Genomic DNA, 1,574 nt, shown 5'->3' on the forward strand with positions numbered 1-1,574 from the left:
AAACTGTGGCACTTTCTTGGTTCCGTATTACTTGGCAACAGGGAAAGTGAGACAAGTTGCATTGGTGCATTTGTGTCTCCCATAAGCGCAGCTTCACTTGAAATGCCTTCACTGCATCATGCATATCGGTTATTATGTGCTCCCGTCCCTGGAGTTGAAGGTTTAAAGCGCTAAGATGCGACGTTATGTCAGCCAGGAACGCCAACTCACATTTCCACTTTTCATCCCGCAGAACTGTGCAGTCTTTCCCCTTACTGTCCATGAACTGGCAGATTTCCTCTCGCAGCTCAAAGTGTCTTTTGAGAACTTTTCCCCGACTTAGCCACCGGACCTCCGTATGATATGGCATATCGCCAAACTCGCTATCTATTTCCCGCAGAAAAGACTGGAATTGGCGGTGATTTAAACCGTGGGCTCTGATAAAGTTGACGGTTTGTGTTACAGTGTTCATCACATGATCCATTTTTAGGACTTTAGCACTCAGCGATTCCTGGTGTATGATGCAGTGATACACTGTCAACTCACCGGCACAGTTCTCCTCCCGCATCTTTGAGCGCATCCTTCCCACAATTCCTTAAAGGCCTAGAAGAACAGCAGGTGCGCCATCTGTTGTAAGTCCAACGAGTTTTTCCCACGGCAGTTTCATGTCGGTTACACTTTGAAATACATTTCCAAAGATGTCTTCTCCTTTCGTTGTCCCGTGCATCGATTTAATGTCCAGTATTTCCTCTGTTACGCACAAATTGGAATCCACACCACGGATAAATATCGCCAGCTGTGCAGTGTCAGTCGCGTCAGTAGTTTCATCCACGGCAAGGGAGTATGCAACAAAATCTTTTGCTCTTTCAATCAACTGTGTTTTCAAATCAGTCGCCATCTCACAAACCCGATTAGCAACAGTGTTTCTGCTGAGGCTTACATTTGCAAACGCTCGCGTTTTATCTGGACAAAGGACGTCGCACACTTTCATCATACAATTCTTTACGAATTCCCCCTCGGTAAACGGCCGTCCTGATTTGGCGATCTCTTCGGCCACAATGAAACTTGCTTTCACAGCAGCTTCACTTTGTGATTTTGCTTTGGTGAAAAACGTCTGCTGGGATGTCAAATTCTTCTTCAACTCCTCTACCTTTTGTAGCTTCTGTCCTGCGCTCAGGTTTTTGAATTTGTTCTCATGTTTCGTCTCGTAGTGCCGTCTTAGGTTATACTCCTTCATTACAGCGATATTACTCCCGCAAAGGAGACACACTGGTTTACCTGCAATTTCAGTAAACATATACTCATTCTCCCACCGGCTTTGAAAGCCTCGGTTTTCAGAATCAATTTTTCTCTTGGCCATTGTTGGGGTCTAGCTTTGATTTGATATTAGCGTTGTATACATCAACAGACCGCGAACTTGAACCGCGGCTTGCCGTTGGCGGCAATTGCACTGCATCATGGGATTTGTAGTGTGTGTTATTGGGGCGTCATATCACAGGGCCATTAAAAACAGATATATAAAACGATTTCGCGGGCCGGATATAATTGTATGGCGGGCCGGATGTGGCCCGCGGGCCTTGAGTTTGACACATGTG

At 45.9% G+C, this 1,574-nt stretch overlaps 1 protein-coding gene across 1 annotated transcript in view; it reads right to left on the reverse strand.

Moving 5' to 3' along the window:
- LOC118158919 (general transcription factor II-I repeat domain-containing protein 2A-like) overlaps positions 1 to 1,339 on the reverse strand; it is a gene marked incomplete at its 3' end in the record, with an annotated part of 1,807 nt that extends 468 nt beyond the window's left edge. Inside the window, 1 exon segment of the mRNA XM_035313586.1 lies at positions 5 to 1,339. Within this exon segment, the coding sequence (XP_035169477.1) occupies positions 5 to 1,339 (1,335 nt within the window).
- Positions 1,340 to 1,574: the final 235 nt, after the last annotated feature.

This window comes from Oxyura jamaicensis, unplaced genomic scaffold (genome assembly GCF_011077185.1).
Source record: "Oxyura jamaicensis isolate SHBP4307 breed ruddy duck unplaced genomic scaffold, BPBGC_Ojam_1.0 oxyUn_random_OJ61394, whole genome shotgun sequence".
NCBI classification, from domain to species: domain Eukaryota; kingdom Metazoa; phylum Chordata; class Aves; order Anseriformes; family Anatidae; genus Oxyura; species Oxyura jamaicensis.